The sequence below is a fragment of the Notolepis coatsorum genome (assembly GCF_963971535.1).
Source record: "Notolepis coatsorum genome assembly, chromosome: 6".
Classification (NCBI taxonomy): Eukaryota; Metazoa; Chordata; class Actinopteri; order Aulopiformes; family Paralepididae; genus Notolepis; species Notolepis coatsorum.
The window spans coordinates 164,929,191-164,947,117 of NC_140170.1; the positions used below are offsets into that span (position 1 = coordinate 164,929,191).

Consider the following 17,927-nt stretch of genomic DNA (forward strand, 5'->3'; position numbering starts at 1 on the left):
ATCAGCGACGTCTCAGATGACGTCAACGGGGAGAAACGTGTGAACGAGGGAATTGAAATACTTGACAGAAAAAATGAATGAAAACAAAGCGAGGGTGGTTAAAGGAACAGAACGAGTGAGAAAGCAAGGACAGAAACCTCACAAAGGGGCAGGTTACTATAAGATTTATTCTTCTTCCTGCTCCTTTTGTCCATGGTATGATATTTATGATTGTGTATGAAGAACTCTGATTGTATTGATTCCATGTGGCAAATAAAACTCTGAATCTGAAAACTCTGAATCTGTATGTACCCATTCTGCAATCTGTTAATAAAAATTTCAATCAATCAATCAAGCATTTTTAGGCAACTAATTGGCCCATATGGTATTTCTCTCCTATGTCAGACAACAGGAATCCAATTGGCTGCTGGTTCCTTATGTCTCTAGCAGCGATTGGCTGCGGCTTGTTTCCTGGTCTCTCTACATTGATGACGTCCCTCGGTCTGCCCTGAGACACACAGACAGACTGGGGAGAATGGCTGCCGTTGTAGGTTAGCAAAATCTTCTGTTGTTTTTGTTTACTAATCAACCGTATAGAACGTATTGTGTAAAGTTATCATTCATATGTTTATCTGTAACAAAAAACGGGTCTTACAACCTGACCACGGTAAAGAGTAATAATGAGTGTCGTTCTTGCTAAAAGCTGCTCTAAAGTCTGTGCGTTAGCCGGGCTTCTCTCTCTGCTAGCGGAGCTGCCTTTAGCCCAAACGGCTCCAGCTGATTGTGTCAACACTTGTTTACGGACAGAGACAAGAAACTCAGTCACGAATAAGAGTCTATTTGGCGAGATATCGAGCCAATGTCGCCGGGAACTCACTCTCTTACGTCTTGCACTTATTAAGCGTTTCGTCGTCATGTTATTAACTTGTGTTCGCTAACGTTAACGTAGCTACTTTTTAACATTGTGTGTCAAGAAGACAGCCTCTGCTAATGTCAGTCTGCTAACTAACCTGATGCTAACCTAAGCCTGCTGACCAGCTAATGCTAAGCTAACGTCGTCACCCTCTACTAGTCTCCACTTATCTCTCGATTATCTGGAGCCTGCCTTTTGTTGTGATGGGCAAAGCGTTTGAGAAGAAACTGGCTGTTGAGATTAACTTCACGTTTGGCACTTCATTGTGATTGTTAGCCATCTACAGAGAGACGGTTGCCAACTTTCTTACTCGATCACCCCGTGTCTTTGTTCTGTCAACTAGTTCGACATGAATTGAAAATGGGGCACCCTGATGTAAACAAGACGAAAGTCTTTCTCTGGTCTGCATCATCCCCTTAACAATTGTGTGTATTGAGCTGTACTGTACTGTACCCATTCTGCAATCTGTTAATAAAGTTTTCAATCAATCAAACGTTACACCAAGAGAGATAATCTACCATTTACACCAGGTTAGCAGTAGAACATAATCCTCTAAACATCTATTACAAGATGGTGGTACAAAGCTGACTGTTCTATGGTTAAATCCATGTAACGTTACAGTTTAAAACACGTGTGCTCAGGTCTATGGCAATCCTAATGGCCAAAGCTGTTAATCAATTGCACACTATTTAGTTTATAGCTAATGTAAACCATGTCTTGGATGTTTTGTGTAATCCTTGGGTGTTTCAATGAGGCTTACTGCTGATCCTTTCTCTCCCCTCTGCGTTTGCTTCAGAGGTAGGGATTCTAGGGAAGCTGTTACAAGTGCAGAATGGGACACCTGCGAGCACCAACTACAATGGGGTAGATGCTGTACACGCCTGTAACATCCTCCAGCAGCTCAAAGCCTTGTACGACGAAGCACAGCTCACGGATATCGTGGTAGAAGTGGACCACGGCAACACGTTCTCCTGTCACCGAAATGTCCTTGCGGCAATCAGCCCGTATTTTAGGTAAGGATCTGCTTGATGCCTATTTGATCCAATGCTTATTTAGTCACGACGGCCTGCGCTGGTCCATGGATATGGAAAATGTCACCCATCGTTATTGTGACAACTTTATTAATGCCAACAAATGTATGAGACGGGTGCGATGGCACACTTAAAAGTAAAGTTGCTTTCCATATCAATATTGGTGATTTAATTAGTTTCATTTGATTAATCATCCCTAGTGTGTATTTCCAAAGGGAATGTTACCTTTTCTATATTCCAACCAGCAACAAAGTAAACAAGCAGTAGGCCAAATGAACGTAGTAATGAGATTAGGTCAAAACAACGACCCTTTTTGATGAACCCTGTTCACAAACCTGCTAGTAATTTTCGGCACATTTGATTAATTTATCCACATTTATAAAATGTTTTCATTTGAACGTTTAATGAAAACCCATGAATGTTGTGTGATTTTTAAATCACGTGACTCTTCACTAGGTCCATGTTCACCAGCGGCCTTACAGAGAGCAGCCAGCGCGAGGTGCGGATTGTTGGGGTGGAATCTGAGTCGATGCATCTGGTCTTGGACTATGCCTACACGTCCAGGGTCACGCTCTCCGAGTCCAACGTTCAGGCCCTGTTCACTGCAGCCAGCATCTTCCAGATCCCTGCCCTGCAGGACCAATGTGCCCAGTTCATGATCAGCCGCCTGGACCCTCAGAACTGTATCGGCGTATACATGTTCGCTGACGCCTACGGTCACCAGGAGCTGAGGGAACGCTCGCAAGACTACATCCGCAAGAAGGTGGGTTGGACTTTAGTCGTTGTCTGGGGGGGGGGGGAGCTGACTGCACTTTGTTGTGAAAATATGATTGTCCTTAGCAGAAATCATATATTTTATGGCAGAAATGTGTCATTCTGTATTTATCAAGCATCTCTAAGAGTATGAAATCGGTCCCAACTGCCCAAAGATTCTCAAAGTGATGCACATTTGTTCCTACTTTTAGCTATAGTAGTAAAAGCATTTTATCATCCTTTTGAACCTAGGAGAAATCCTATATATATACACACTAGGGGTGGAACGGTTCACAAAAATCGACGGTTCGGTTCGTATCACTGTTTTGGGCTAACTGTCTTCGGTTTGATATACGTTGTTTTTTTATTTAAAAAAAAAATTAACACCAAAAATTTTAACCCTTTGATCGCCGGGGTTAAATTCATAATTTACCATCCCTCGCCAGCCGTATTTAACATGGAGAAGTTCCCCTTCTTTGCAGGGCTATAACTTTTTAAATTGTATTGCTAAATTGACATTACCATGGCCCATTCAAAGTCCTATATCTATTGTTCAGGGTGTAGCAACGTTATACTTTTTCATTCACATATTCATACTAAAATACGGTCTAAAGTATAAGTATGTTTTTATCGTTTTCTGCAGCTTTCTCCAGAACGTGATTTATAGCCCCAAATGCATTATATTGATGATTGTATACAGTTTGATAGCAATCGGCGCAAGATAAAAAATTTCAAATGGACGTACTTCTAGAATGATCTACGTATGATCTGATGATGACCGGATGGGCGGGGGGTCGTTTATAATTCCGTGGGCAACATTATATCATTCATCTAGTGTGGGTTTTATGATCATTGGAGCAGTTAGTATAGAAGACATTACAAAATAACGCTGAAACTCACCGTAGCTTCCTCGCGCCGTTGGGAGATGAGCGTGGAACAGAATTTTTTCTATTATGGGATATAGAAATACCCGATCCATTTCCAGGTTGTATAATAGTATATACGTCCAAATCATGTTTATCGAGTTATTGGCAACGGATCGATATCCATTGTGTCGAGCTCGAGTCCCGGGACCTATAGCGAGTGATCGGACCAAATTGAAATGAGCACCAGCGTCCACTTCCCTGTTTATGTCCTAGGCGATCTGCCGATCGGCCACCAGATGGCGCTCTTGAACCGTTAGAGAGTTGACAGGGGCTCACCAGTACATATAATGTCTCTGGGGGAGAAATAGATTTTTGAAATATTGATATCAATGACGCTGTACAGCGTCATCGGCAGAATAAGCATGGCGGGGAATGACGCTGAAAAGCGTCAACGGCGATTAAAGGGTTAACATGCTTCTCATTTATTAAAAAAAAGGTTTACAGTTTACAGCCTTAAATAATGTTTGGCACACAAAGACGAACTGACTGAAAAATATAGGGTACATTTGTCAAAGTTTTAACTTAGTGCAAACAAACAATATGCTCAGCCAGCACTAGACTATAATTTCTTTAAAATAAACACAAAAATTCCATGATTGTCATTTCTTAATGGAAAGATTAGTTTTCCGCTTGAAATTAAAGTGCAGTATTTGAAATACAATGAAAGGAATATGGCTGGATTTCTTATCAAAAGGAAAAGTGTCAGTTATTTAAAATAAATAAATAAACTAACACACTGTACTGTTTCAAAACAACACTGCTCTGTTCATTCTATTTTTAAAATACGTACATTATCTGTCTACATTTATTTAGACTAACATTATTTAAATATTGAGTGCAACTGTGGTGGATTAACGTAATTCGGTGAGTTGGAACTATCTATGGGTTGGGGGACCGCACGGACATTTTAGCGTCACGGACCTTCTCGACTCTAATGTTACCGGAGTTGAATCTAGTTGTTAACATGCAGTGGAAAAGCTGCAATAGTCCCGGTTGGAGTTAGTAAACACAGTTGTATGTTAGCCTTCTTGGATGTTGAATAAACACCTATCATTGTCTTTCAACACCCCGCCTCTCAGACTCTCATTTTCTCCTCTGCTAGCTAGTAGCTAGTAGCTACGGTAACATTTCATTCAACTGTATTAACGTTGGGGCTGGCGGGCTACCATAGTTAAAGTGCGTTGTACAAACCGTGCTAAGTGCTAACATTATGGCAAGATGTGTGTAGGCCTATGTAATGTTAATGGCTATGTTTTTAAAGTCGTAATGAAGATTGATTTATAATATATTGCGCTTGCAATTTCCACACTGGCACCTGCTGCCAGCTGAGCAACCAGCATGTCACCTCTCCCGGTTCCGTGCCAAATGAAGATTTTTTTTTGCTCATCCCGTGAACCGAACAATACACACACGCCCCCGAACCGGGGAGGTCGTGCCGAACGGTGTACGGTTCGAATACGTACCGTTCCACCTTTAATACACACAGTATATATAGGATATGAGAGGGAGAGATTGAGAGCTGGATATACATATTATATAATGTGTGTGTAATTTGTGTATAGGAGAGATTCAGAGGTGACAATGATGCAACGACATGCACGCACATTCTGGCAGGCAGGACAGTGCTGTTGGAAATACAAAATATAGACCTTTTGATTTTAGAAAACAACAAGCTTTGATGGGGCATAATCTACACAGATTATTCAGAGGCGGACATCAGAGTCTTTGAGGGTGGAATTTTATTAACGCAACATGTTGCAGCATGGAGAGATCGAGGTACGGCAATTAATGTACAACCATGGATCTCTCTCTAGAATGACAAGCTAACATAGTATTCATACAGGGTACTAGACAAACTGAGGGGGTGCATTGAACAGAGTATTTTTTAGAATATTTACATTATTTTATTGTTAACTCAATGGAGGCCAAACCCGAGATACGTCTGGTTAACTCGCCAGCGGTTGGGCGCCAGACCTGAGATTTCTCGGGTTTTGGGCGTTTATTCCTTTATTCAATATTTGTATTCATCCAGGGACCTTGGTGTTACCATAGGGAATGAGTGAGATCGCCAAAGTGCAATACCTGCAGCATCCAGCTAGACGGCGGTATCGAGCACCCTTTGTAACCTTGTATCTTGGCCTGTGTAACGGCCAAATGTCTCCGGTCTCACTTTTCCTTGTCGGCCGAGTGGAGCGGTTCTCCCGGTTCCATAAGCGCGTCAAATATCCCCGATCCATATGTTGTGGGTTATGCCGTGGAGGTGTGGACCAAATGGACATTGGATGTACCAGATGGCGATCAAACAATTGGAATATTATTTTTGGAATACTCCCGATCATATCTGATGTAGGCTTGGGCGGTATGACGGTATTACCGTATACCGGGGTATTTAGAGATACCGACGGTATTGAAAATCAATACCGTCAAAATCACAGTTGGGGTTCAGTTTCTATTTACACTGAAACGGAGTTTCGACGGGGACTGCATTGGTTGTAGTGCACACACACACAGCACGGCCAGCAGATGGCAGGGGAGGCGGTCCGTATTTCCCGCACAGAGCTGAGCAAGATGGCGGCAGCATTGGCTATTGTGAGTCACGTGAGGAGAACACACGAGGTGCGTCACACTAACCTGTATGCATTTCCTCTATCTCTGAGCAGACTGCTAAAGCAATAATAATAATACGTTACCATTGAACGATGAAGCGTCGAAGTTAACCACCGTCACTCCAGCCCACGATGAGCTCCCTGACCACAGATGGCTAACGTTTTGTCAAACAAGAGCTAAACTTGCACACACTTGTCGCATTTGGACAATTAAAGGACTGGAGTCTGTTCGGATTTAAGCAAAACCCTCGCCGCCACGAGTCGCCAGTGACTTCATCCAGCACAACGAGACTACGAGAGACGGAGGCACTTCTTTGGGAATGTAATATAAAACGGGGTGAGTGAGTGTTGACATTTTTTAATCCTAATGCAACTGGCTCACGTTGATACGATGGTGTCGGGCTGCCGGCTAACTAGCTACCGTTAGCTCACGTCGATACCTGGATGGTGCCGGCAGGCGGCAGTGGGCTACCTTCTGTGATTTGTTTACTTCGAGGTTGAAGAAAGTGCACTTTCAGGTTTGAAAGAACGGCCCTAATCTCAACGTGTTTCAATATAAGCAAGTAGGGCTGGGCGATAAAACGATAACGATAACTATCGCGATAAATTATTTCCTCGAAATAAACATGAAACGTGGTCGCAAAGTTTCGATATATCGATTTTCCAAGCTTGGATATGAGCACACGCACTAACAACCAGTGAAGGAGATGGCCGACAGCGGAAGGAGACGTAGAGGGGTAGGACTCAAGTAGTAAACAAGGCTGGCTAGGATAATTAGCTTGCACGGCGCTATTTTATAGTTTACGTGCAGAGTGGGTGTGTGGCGTGAATTCTGAGGCCACGGTTATAGTAGTGTGGGGTATACGGTGGACGTCGTTGCAATGTATTGGGGCGGAACAGTATTTTAGGGTCATATTTAGTACATTGTCATGGGATACACCGCTTGGAAACAAGGCTGGCTAGGATAATTAGCTTGCACGGCGCTATTTTATAGTTTACGTGCTGAGTGGGTGTGTGGCGTGAATTCTGAGGCCACAGTTATAGTAGTGTGGGGTATACGGTGGACGTCGTTGCAATGTATTGGGGCGGAACAGTATTTTAGGGTCATATTTAGTACATTGTCATGGGATACACCGCTTGCTCCTGCTAACTGCTAACGTGCGCGGACTGATGACGACATCAACTCGAGACATTCGCAGCAGCAAAACAAGTCTATTAATAGCCCGTCCATCGGCGCCGGGCATAAGAAGTTGATTGACAGACATTATATCGACGATAATTATCGATATCGAGTTATATGAAAATAATTTAATAATTTTATCGCAATAACATTTTTGGCCATATCGCCCAGCCATATAAGCTGATGAAAATAAAAGTCATACAGTCATATACTGTATACCGGGGTATTGGGTCATCAAGGTATGACTGTATGAAAAAAATTATACCGCCCAAGCCTAATCTGATGTAAATTTTTGCTTGATCCTGCAATGCTTTTATACAGATCGGGCTGATAAGCGTTTTTAGTGTTCAATACGAATGCCGTTACTGACAAATCAAATAATCAGAAACGACCCCCCCCTTTCATGCATTCATGATGAAACATAATACCTATGACATAGATGTGATTTGGGAATAGTAGCGTGTACAGGCAAGAAACGACAATGTCTATAGTAGAATTGACGTATAAGGCTATAACTCAGCATTTCGGGAATTACCCCAGACCGCTCTAAAACCATACTTATATTCACCACGGTATAACACAGGAACGTATGGATGGAAAAATTTATTCTTTTTCACATATTGAACGATAGATAGGTGATGTCAAATGGGCCATAGTATTGTATCCATAGCTATAATATAGAATATAGTTAGAGCTCTACAAACAAGGTGACGCACTCCTATCTTTTAAAGCGTGGCCTTGCTATGACCAGGTCAGTCTAATAGCTGGCGCTGAATTAGTTAATGTACACAAGGCAATTAAAATTAGTCTTTTCGCACATCCCTCCTAGCTACACATACACGCAGTCCCCCACACGTATGCATTTCATCAGAGGTCAGAGTGCAGCGTCCCTGGAGCAGTTTGGGCGTTCAGTACCTTGCTCAAGGGCATTTGGGCAGGATGGTGGGCACCATAGATGTAATACCAGCCACCCTTCAGTCAGTCACCAGCTCTGGGAGCGAACCAGTGACCTTTTGGTTACTGGCCGGCCTCTTTACCTCTAGGCCTCGGCTCTGACCATTGCATTTATATAGCGCTTTTCTCCAGACTCTAGACTCAAAGCGCTCCCTACAATGTATTTTGATTTTAATTGCCTCCTTCACCACCACTGTGTAGCACCCAACCGTGGGCTACGCAGACTCAGTGGCTCCCATACACTGGCACCAGGCACACATCAGGGGAACGCTACTCTTTGCGATATGCACCCTGGGATCTTTAACGACCAAATTCAGTCAGGACCTCTGTTTAGCTTCTCATCCGAAGGACGGCACTCGCAGCTGTCCCTATCACCGTAACAGGGACATTGTTACTGTCCAGAGCGCTCCCTGCTGGACAACAACAACACCACTAGGTCCAGAGGATGGAGCACTCCCTGCTGGACAACAACAACACCAGGTCCAGAGGACGGAGTGCTCCCTGCTGGACAACACTTTCCAACAACGTCCTTGACCGGGGCTTGAACTGGTGATCTTCCGATCATTAGCCCGCAGCTCTACCCATGTAGCCACTCTGCCGGACAGGGATAGATGGCAAGGGTTGTCCGTAGTTCAGAGATCCTGAACCTTTGGAACTGATGGAAACGTTACTATCTGCACATTTCTGCAAAGGCACGGTTATATGGACAGTAATACCTTCTGTCAGCTTTCTCTCTATATCAATGTAGCCTATTTGACATGGTCATTACGTACCTATTGTACTGTTTCTGATGCGAATGTGTTGTCGTCTGACATCAAGGCCTGCAAATGAAAGCTGTAACATCTCTACCACCAGAGGTAGGGCTGGGCGATATGACGATATTATATAAATATCGGGTACAGTTCATTAACGATACACTCTTTTAACGTATCGTGGATATCGTGATGTTTTGCCCAAGAGGATTGTGTCGCGTCAATCTGGTCCACACACCCATTCAAACTTTTGAACAACACACACACACACACTACTGCATCAAAGTTACTACTTATTATTAACAAAGGCATTCGTTTTGTGGCATTAACGACGTTATATAGTTACACGTTCAATAACATCAGCGTATTTACCCAAACATAGCAACGTCCGATGACGACATAGATAGCAAGCATTACTGTTCATATCTCAGCCCGTGCTGAGTTGTGCGTGCCCATTCTGCGGTCTGTTAATAAAGTTTTCAATCAGACAGATGTATGGAAAGGCTTTTATTATAACATTCGTTGCAGTAAAATCATTATGCCTCGTTTAGTCATGCTGCGGTGCGCTGGTAATCACTCGTCGGCCGCGGGGAGCTGTTGTTGTTGTCGTTGAGCTCTCGTCAAAATCAATGGAGGACTTTCAGGAAAGTAAAAAACGCATAGCGCTTGCCGATTGGTGCTAAGAACAGCAGGGCTGGTGCAAGCGGTGTGACGTAATTGGCAGACTCGACTGTCAATCAAAATTATTCTGTTGCCGGCTGAATGATTGAATGAATGAAAACGTTATTAACGATTGCAGAATGGGTACAATACAGTACAGCTCAATACAACAACAGTAGACTGGAGGATGAAGACCAGAAAAAGACTTTCGGCTTTTTTACATAAGGGTCCTCCATTTTCAATTCATCAAAACATTTAGAGACATACAAATATACAGTAGTTTCATAAAAATGCTAAAATGCTATTTATTGATTGATTGATTTAAAACTTTATTAACATATTGCAGAATGGGTACAGTACAGCTCAATACATACAATTGTTAAGGGGATGCAGACCAGAGAGAGACTTTCGTCTTGAGCAGGGTCCCCCATTTTCAATTAATCATATTTCATATCTAAATCATATAATATCTCATTGCTAAATATATGCAATATATAATTTAATAATCCAATAATCTAAATCTAATAATATAAAAATGCTAAATGCATGGGTATTTTATTTTGTCTTTAATGTTAGCTTGCAAACTCAAATACTGTCTTGGTAAGCCTCATAATGAATTGTTTGGGGGAAAAAAGAAAAACATTGAAATGTGTATCGTGTATCGCCGAAAGGTCAGAAAATATCGTGATATCATATTTAGGCCATATCGCCCAGCCCTAACCAGAGGTTTATTGCTAGCTATTAGGGGTGTAACGATGCAACCTCACAACGATTCGATTCGATTACGATTATTCAGGCAACGATTCAATGCATCATGAAATCTCTTCATTTGACCACGATTCGATTAGATTAATTGTAGATACATTTTCCCCAAACAAATTTGAATACACAAATGTGCCTGGGGGAACTGATTCACTCAGCATGAATGGACTATAGGTCAATAAAAACAATACACGCACAAAAAAAACTTTTCTTTTTGATGAATTTCAATTCTAACATATTCAAAAATCGATGCATCGACTAACGCATCATTCCACCCCTACTAGCTATGTTAACCAAGTTTTCCTGATTTAGACAAAAACAAGCTTGCTACTTAATTTGTATCTAGCCTACTGTAGATCATGTTACCAAGCTAATGTTGAGCCCTTCATTGCTTTCTTGTTTTTGGATATATATTTTAATTTAACATATGGGTGAATTAGAACATTTATTGTTGCCTATACTCATTGTATACCTACCTACTGATTTCACCGTCTTCAACTGCCATACACTAATCTTAACTATCCACTAGGGGTGGGAATCGCCAGAGACCTCACGATACTATCGCGATACTTGTGTCACGATACGATAGTATCGCGATACTAAATATATCGCGATACGCTGAGCATTGCAGGACATTTTTTTTATTAAAAGAAATATATATATTTGATCAAATTTGATTTATTACCTTTTTTCAACTGCAAAGTAAAACTGTCATGCTTTATCTAATAAAATAAAGTTCAGTCTGTTCATCTCACTTCAATCATTTTTATTGCAGAACATGGTATTTTCTCAAGCAGACGGATGTAAACACTGTAATCTGTGTTGCATGTACCTGACAAACTGAACTGTTTGTATTAGTCATATTCCAACTTAACTGAATGCACGCGTGTGTGTGGACTACTGTACTATTACAGGTATTGAAATGAACAATGCAACTTCCTTATAAATTTTTTTTAATGAATAATTAAATATCGATACCTGGCGTCCCTGTATCGATACACTATCGCCACTCAGATACTACTACGTATCGATTCCCCCCCCCCACCCCTACTATCCACCTCATACTATAGTCTACCCATATACTCTGTATGATGGCATGTACAACAGTGCTGTATATACTGCATATTTATATTCTTATATTTACAGCATATATACGTATTTTGTAGGGCTGACCTTCGAAATAGTTTTTGGAATTCGAAGCTTCGGGGCCGAGATTCTATTTTAATTAGAAGCTTTGAGATAAAAAAATTAAAATGTTATTTACATTTTTTTAAATTAATGTTGGGACTTGTACAGCACTTTGTTCAACTTTGTCAGTGCTGTAACGTTTAAATCTTAGACAAACGAAACACTTTGCTTTCATGAAATATTGTAAGCAGTCATTTGAGGCTTTATAAAAGCAGCAATATGAACACAAATCTGTCAGTGCCGAGTCCGACCTCATCTTGTTGTAATTAACAAAGAGAGGCAGAGTTGATTTTGCACAAATTATTATTATTTTTCTTTTATATATATTCGAATTTATTTTTCATATTCGATGCCCATCGAACGAAGCTTCGAAGTATTTAAGACAGCCCTAGTATTTTGTCTGCATATAACCCCTCTATATACTTACTTATACACCTGCATATAACCCATAGCTCTGTATGATGGCATGTACAAATTATGGCTGAACGATTAATCTATTATAAATCGAAATCGCGATTTGAAATGATGCAATTAGCAAATCGCAAATAAAATTATCGCAATTTCTTACTTTTTTTAACCAGGAAGTCTCATTGAGATACAAGATCTCCTTTGCAAGTTGTTGTTGTTGTTGTTGTTGTTGTAGGAAAGGTTTGGGAGAGGGAGGTAAGGGGTTTTAGATTGTGTGTTGTGAAGTTTAGACTTCAGAGAGGGAGAGTAAAGTACAGAAAAAAGGTACCATTGGGTACCGGTATCGATTCCCAGGTAAAAAGAAACATTTTCAGGCTCTGTGTCCCGAACAGACCCAGTGCGTAGGCCAGATGCAAGCCGCATTTTACAATAAACCTCTGTGGGGCTGCTTAAAAAAATCGCAATTAGATTATTTCCCAAAATCGTGCAGCCCTAGTACAAATGCTCTATATTCCATATATATATTAGTGCTGTCAATCGATTAAAATATTTAATCTGATTAATCTCATTATTGTCCATAGTTAACTCGTGATTAATCACAAATTAATCGCATAAAAAAATGTATACCATAAACGGATCTTTTTCAAGTTTTAATACTCTTTATCAACATGAGTCAACAAATGCTTGCTTTATGCAGCCATTTAACACAAAAGGATGACCCTCATATTGCAAATTTGCATCAAATTCAAAACAGAGTGAATAACTTAAAAGAAAATAATAATTTAAAACAATGAATAAAGTGTGCATGAAATAATAGGGGAAAGAACATTATGAACTTGTTACATTCACCCACACAAGGGCTGAGGACTGGCACCCCCCCCCCCCCCTCTCTCTCTCACACACACGCACACACACTCTCCCATCTCTCTTTCTCTCTTGCCCCTTCCTCATCTCCACCCCCCCCCCCCCCATCTCTCACACACACACGCACACACACACTTTGAGTCAGAAACAAACATAGTATCAATGAGAGTATCAATAATACACCTGAGTGAAGTCTGGTAAAAAGAAAAGAAAAGTAAAAACACTAATCGTGCGTTAGAAAAAATAGTGGCGTTAATGACGCGTTAACTTTGACAGCCTTAATATATAATTGTATTTATATTTTGTATAGGTATATATCCATACCTGTCCGTAGTTACCTGCACATAATCATTTTACATCTGTAGACTAGATACTATATCTACATCTGTACATATCCTACTCTTACTAGTTATGCTGCTGATCAGTATGACTACCATACTGTCTTTACACCTGTATCACTGTACACATATTCTACTACAACTCTGTACATGCATCTGATTAGCACTACACTCTGTAGTACTAATTCGTATATTTTGTACCCAGTTTATCACCTGTACATTGTATATTTGCTGTTGCACTTTACTGCTACATTTGCACTTATGGTTGGATGCCAAACCTCTTTTCGTTATGCTGTATAATGATGATGCATTTTAGTCTAATTTACATTATACAAACACAATGACGATATCCAATCCTAATGCACCGGCACGAGAGTGAAGCAAAGGCTGGTCACTGGTGTGTACATTTCAGCACTATATAGGTGAACTAGGGCTGGGCGATATGGCCTAAAAATGTAATCTCAGATTTTTTCACACCACATCCGATTTACGATTTTAATCAATCTTTTTCTCTTAAAAACGCCAAGGAAATCATTCAAATAAGCTTTGTTTTTATTTGACACAAAATTATCAAACCAAGATGAATTTCCCTATTGGAATTTAAGTGCAAACCTAACTTTTACCAATCTTCACTTAAAAAAAATATTATTATATATAAAAGGTTACTCTTGATCAAACAAAGATGAATATCCCTATTGGGATTAATAGTGCAATAACTTGCTTTTTCACCAAACTTCACTTAAAACAAATAAAAGGTGCCTCTTGGTCATCAAACAAGAATGAATTTCCCTATTGGGATTAATAAAGTGCAAATCTAACTTTAGCGCAATTTGGAGTGTTTAGGGACAGATTTATCTGTATGGAAGACCGACCAAACCGGAGGTACCGCGGCAGCCGGATTCGATCCCACTGTCTCTGCAGTGGTAGACAGGCGCTTAGTCCGCTGCGCTACCCTGCCGCCCATTGTTTCCCAGTTTCTAAAAACACTCGATGGAAAACCCTCTACAAAAACTCACTTGCCTGTTTGGAAACAACAAGATAAAATACATTTGCCCCAATATTTCTTTTACTTTCCTTTGGCAATTAGGCAACCGTGTGTCAAGGGCTAAGCTAGGGATGGGCAATAATATGTCAAAGTAACTGGGAAGCTGGACCCTTTTTTCTATAATTCGGAGTTGAACCGACTGGACCAAGTCGTTTTTGTTTTGAGCAAGCTAGCTTCAGTCGGCTGCTGCAAACTGGACTGCAATAATGTTAATATATTGTCAAATGCATCCCTCAAAGAATGTTCATCTAAAAGAAAATGTTTGGGCACCAACACACTTGACCTACTATGTCTAAGCCCAAGCAGAAGTCTCTCCAGTAATCCAGGGGCAGTGCAGCGAAGAGTTCTTACCTCCACTGCCTGCAGCAGGGTTCTACTCTTCGAATTACACATTTCTGTATGAAAAGTGCCATACAAATTTTATTTATTATTCCAAAAATAATATTCCAATTGTTTGATCGCCATCTGGTATATCCAATGTCCATTTGGTCGACGGCATAATCCACCACAACATATGGATCGGAGATATTTGACACGCTTCGATTGAACCGGCAGAGCGGCTGCCCTCGCCCGACGAGGAAACATGAAACCGGAGACGTGTAGCCGTCCCACAGAGAAAGATACAAGGGGTATATAGGGTGCTCGATACCGCCGTCTAGCGTGATGCGGCTGGTATTGCACTTTTACATTCTCATGATGATTCCCCATGTTAACTCCGAGTCCGTGTGCCTGTAATGAATAGAAATATCGAATAAAAAGAACGAGTATACTCATTGTTGGCATTCAAAGATTGGCGCCCAATAACGAGTATACTCGTCGTTGGCAGTGAATGAGTAAATGAAAGTAAATTTTTAGTCCTAGTCAAACTTTCAGCGTGATTCCTAAAGAGTGAATCTGAGATGCTTGATAAAGCCGGCCCTGTTGTTCTAGCATTGCTTTGCAGAGTATATTGTGTGTCAGACCAGTGACTTAACGTTGATGAAGCTGATCACTGTTGTGTTGTATCTCGGCAGTTCCTGTGCGTGTCACAGGAGCTGGAGTTCCTCCAAATGTCCACTGAGCAGCTGGTCAGCATCCTAAACAACGACGACCTGAATGTGGAGAAGGAGGAGCACGTCTACGAGAGCATCGTCCGCTGGCTGGAGCACGATGGGCCCGGCCGAGAGTCCCACCTGCGTGAGATCTTCGCCCAGTGCATTCGTCTGCCCTTGCTGGACGAGGCCTTCCTCAGTCGCATCCCACCGCCCTTCGCGTGTGCCCTCTCAAGGGACCCCTCCGCCGAGGCCAAAGCCCGCCTCAACGGCACCAACGGTTGCCCCCAGCGCCTGGGCATGACCGCCTCCGAGATGGTCATCTGCTTCGACGCCGCTCACAAACACTCAGGGAAGAAGCAGACGGTGCCTTGCCTGGACACGGCCACGGGCCGGGTGTTCAAGCTGTGCAAGCCGCCCAATGACCTCCGAGAGGTGGGCATCCTAGTGTCCTCCGAGAATGACATCTACATCGCCGGCGGCTACCGTCCGAGCAACAGCGAGGTGTCCATCGACCACCGGGCGGAGAGCGACTTCTGGCAGTACGAGCACGCCGGGAACAAGTGGCTCCTGCGCGCTCCCATGCTGCGGGCCAGGATCGGCTGTAGACTCATTCACTGTTGCGGGAAGCTTTACGCCCTAGGCGGCCGCGTGTACGAGGGCGATGGGCGGAACGCACTGAAGTCGGTGGAATGCTACGATGCCAGGGACAACTGCTGGACGGCCATCAGTCCCATGCCGGTGGCCATGGAGTTTCACAGCGCTGTCGAGTATAAAGACCGTGTCTACGTCCTCCAAGGTGAGTTGAGAGTAGGATGGAGATGTTGGGGACTGATTCAGGAAATGTGCACATGATCATTTCAAACCTTTTATTTAAAGGCAACTGAGGTTTCCCTCATTTACAGTCACGTTGAGTGTACATACAGAGTTAAGCAAAAAAAAGGCATATAAAATCACAACAATAAGAAGAGTAAGGATAGCGATCAATTAAAACATGTACAACTTTATTTACAAAGGTTGGAGATCAAGGTTTTAAACTCTGCAACAGAGTTTCAAGTTTGTTTATTGTCACTAGGGGTGGAACGATACGCATTTGAACCGTACACCGTTCGGCACGACCTTCACGGTTCGGGCGTCTGTGTATTGTACGGTTCAGGGGATGCCCAAATAAAAAAATAAAAACGTAATTTGGCACGGAGCCGGGAGACGTGAGCGCTGCAGAAGCACTGCAGGTGCTAGTCAGTTTGTGTAAATGGCAAGCGCAATATAAATAAATCTTCATTATGACTTTAAAAACATAGCCATTAACATTACATATGCCTACACACATCTTGCCATAACGTTAGCAGTTTGTACAACACAACGCACATTTTAACTGGTAGCCCGCCAGCTAATACAGCCAATGAAATGTTACCGTAGCTACTAGCTAGCAGAGGAGAAAATGGGAGTCTGAGAGGCGGGGTGTTTAAAGACAATGCTAGGCGTTTATTCAACATCCAAGAAGGCTAACATACACAGGGCTGTACGCTAAGCTTTTTCACTAGGGGCACAGAATATCTTTTAGGGGCACATTTTTAAATAACAATTTTACCATTATAGTGCAAACAAATATGATGTTCCTGCCTCATTACTGTGGTCCTTTTATTTAGCATTTAAGTGCTTTTGTTTTCAGGTTTGTATCTTTTATAATGAACCAACTGAGAGTGTGTAAATCACTAATGGAACAAAAACAACAAACTGTGTGTGAGCGCTTGTAGTGCTCCTTGAATGAGATCATCACAACACACACACCATTGCATTAATCAGGAGGACAAGAAACTCTGCATACCTTTTTGTTTCACAATGAAAAGTGATTTATAAATAAAATCAATTATTATTATTGTAAATAACCCCATGAAAGGTTTATTATTTTTATGGGTAATTACCCGCTTCATATTTGTGATATTTCTGGATTCAGGGTGTGCCTAAAGTGATCAATGTATATCCGGGACTTGTTTTATAAGAATTGAGAGGCCTACTACAGTATTTGTATATGTGACCTTTATTTCGAAAACCGTGTTGCGACGCAACCTTGTTTAAGTTTGCGCTTTTGACAGTGAAATGTTCAGTTCAACTTAGCTCGAAGGAAAGACTCTAATCAAAAAGGTTTAATTGACCCGTATGAGGCTCTTAACGGTAGGACTTTGATTGTTTATAGAAGAGGAATGTAATACTATGCAAAACGAGAAATAAACAGTGATTTTACCAGCAGTAAGTTGCAAGCCACTTTCATACGGGGAACCGTGACAATTATTAGTATTATCTTATTTGCATATTGTCTCATTATTAGATAGATGGATAGGTTGATACTTTATTGATTAAGTAGACAGTATTTAAGTATTGAAAAACGTCCTAATAGTGGGATACTCGCCTAATGCATGGCTGAACGTTAGAAGTGTGTCCCCTTCAATCATCACTGCCAGATCCGACTTAATTTAATCGGCTATGGTCTCTTATCATCTCTCCACATCGGACGTGGTTGTCATAAGATGGACTGA

At 41.7% G+C, this 17,927-nt stretch overlaps 1 protein-coding gene across 1 annotated transcript in view; it reads left to right on the forward strand.

Annotated features, from left to right (window-relative positions):
• kbtbd8 (kelch repeat and BTB (POZ) domain containing 8) overlaps positions 1-17,927 on the forward strand; it is a gene marked incomplete at its 5' end in the record, with an annotated part of 93,314 nt that overhangs the window by 64,509 nt on the left and 10,878 nt on the right. Inside the window, 3 exons of the mRNA XM_084315805.1 lie at positions 1,689-1,905; positions 2,380-2,686; positions 15,373-16,189. Coding sequence (XP_084171931.1) covers positions 1,689-1,905; positions 2,380-2,686; positions 15,373-16,189 — 1,341 coding nt within the window. The remainder of the gene's footprint in view (positions 1-1,688; positions 1,906-2,379; positions 2,687-15,372; positions 16,190-17,927) is intronic.